The sequence below is a fragment of the Coregonus lavaretus genome, assembly GCF_964263955.1.
Source record: "Coregonus lavaretus genome assembly, contig: HAP1_SCAFFOLD_9545, whole genome shotgun sequence".
In the NCBI taxonomy this organism is placed as follows: Eukaryota; Metazoa; Chordata; class Actinopteri; order Salmoniformes; family Salmonidae; genus Coregonus; species Coregonus lavaretus.
In genome coordinates, this window is record NW_028158529.1 from 6061 (window position 1) to 7500 (window position 1440).

At 55.3% G+C, this 1440-nt stretch overlaps 1 protein-coding gene across 1 annotated transcript in view; it reads right to left on the reverse strand.

Moving 5' to 3' along the window:
* Positions 1–314: 314 nt before the first annotated feature.
* Positions 315–1440, reverse strand: part of LOC311123869 (sodium/calcium exchanger 1-like) — a gene marked incomplete at its 3' end in the record, with an annotated part of 5521 nt that continues 4395 nt past the window's right edge. Inside the window, exons 6-7 of the mRNA XM_084198089.1 lie at positions 1231–1383; positions 315–791 (exon numbers count right to left, since the gene is read on the reverse strand). Of these exons, the coding sequence (XP_084054215.1) occupies positions 315–791; positions 1231–1383 (630 nt within the window). The remainder of the gene's footprint in view (positions 792–1230; positions 1384–1440) is intronic.

A 1440-nucleotide genomic window follows, 5' to 3' on the forward strand; every position in this document is an offset into this window, starting at 1 on the left:
ACCCTTGTCGTGACACTCTCCTGCTGCATGTCTGGTATCAGCTGGTATGCTTCTGGACCACTGTGTTAAGACGTCACTCAAACACACACACAAACGCACGCACACGTACTGACTGTCAAACACTGACACACAGCACTGTCATTCATCACTCTTTGACCGTACAGTGATATGATTGAGATTGAAAGAAAGAAAGAAAGAAAGAAAGAAAGAAAGAAAGAAAGAAAGAAAGAAAGAAAGAAAGAAAGAAAGAAAGAAAGAAAGAAAGAAAGAGAGACGATCGTGGAAGGAAAGATCTCAGAAAAGAGAACAGTCACTCACATAGTCTCGTCGTTCTGGAACTCCAGATTCCCAGACACCTCTTCGTAATCCTCTCCCCCCCGGGCCGTCCCGTCTATGGTCCTGTAGGGCACCACAACCAGCCCCCGCGCCCCCGACGTCCTCTGAACCTTGACCTCCATGATCCCAACGCTCTCGCTCACCCGCAGGGCGTCGATCTCAAACGAAAATATCCCTGCGTGATCGTCGTCGTAGATGGTCACCGTCGCCGTGTGGCCGTCACCGAGCACCGCTTTGGGGGCGGAGTTAGAGTTAGTCTCCAACGGGTCGTAGCCAACCACACGAGGGTTGCTGAGGTGGACGTAGAAGTATTCGTCCTCTTCGAAGATGTCATCGTCTATGACGCCCACAGTGATCTCTTTGAGGGTCTCGCCCGGTTTAAAGAGGAGGGTCCCTTCAGCGAATTCATAGTCTGAACCAGCGTTGGCCGTACCGTCTTCTGTTCGGTAGTCCACCTGAAGGAGAGGGGGAAGGAGGGGGAGAGAGAGGGAGGGAGGGGAGAGAGGAGGAGGAGGGGGGGGGGTAAGAGAGGGTAGAGGGAGAGGGTGGGAGGGAGGGAGGGAGGGAGGGAGGGAGGGAGGGAGGGGGAGGGAGAGAGAGAAGGAGAAGGAGGGGGAGGGAGGGAGAGAGAAAAGTGATGTCATCAAGCACCCTCTCCTTCTTTCCCTCCTCCCCTTCTCCTCCACCTTCTTCCCCTACCTTAACACTAGCGCCATGGTCTCCTCCACCTTCTTCCCCTACCTTAACACTAGCTCCATGGTCTCCTCCATGCTGGGCCACGGTCAGTTTGAGCGAGCCACCGTTCTCCACACTCCCTCTCCTCACCCCTCTCCTCCCCCCTCTCCTCCTCCCCCCTCTCCTTCTCCCCTCTTCTCCTCCCCCTCCTCCCCTTACCTTAACAGAAGCTCCTTGGTCTCCCCCATGTCGGGCCACGGTCAGTTTGAGGGATCCACAGTTCTCGAAGCACTGGTAGTGGGAGGGTTCAAACTCCATCCGGGTCGTGTGGGGGTCATCTTCCTGCAGGTGGGGCTCCTGGCTGCTCACCACCTGGAGGAGAGTGATGTAGAGAGTTTGATCGATGGGTGACATGTTGCTGCCTTTGAG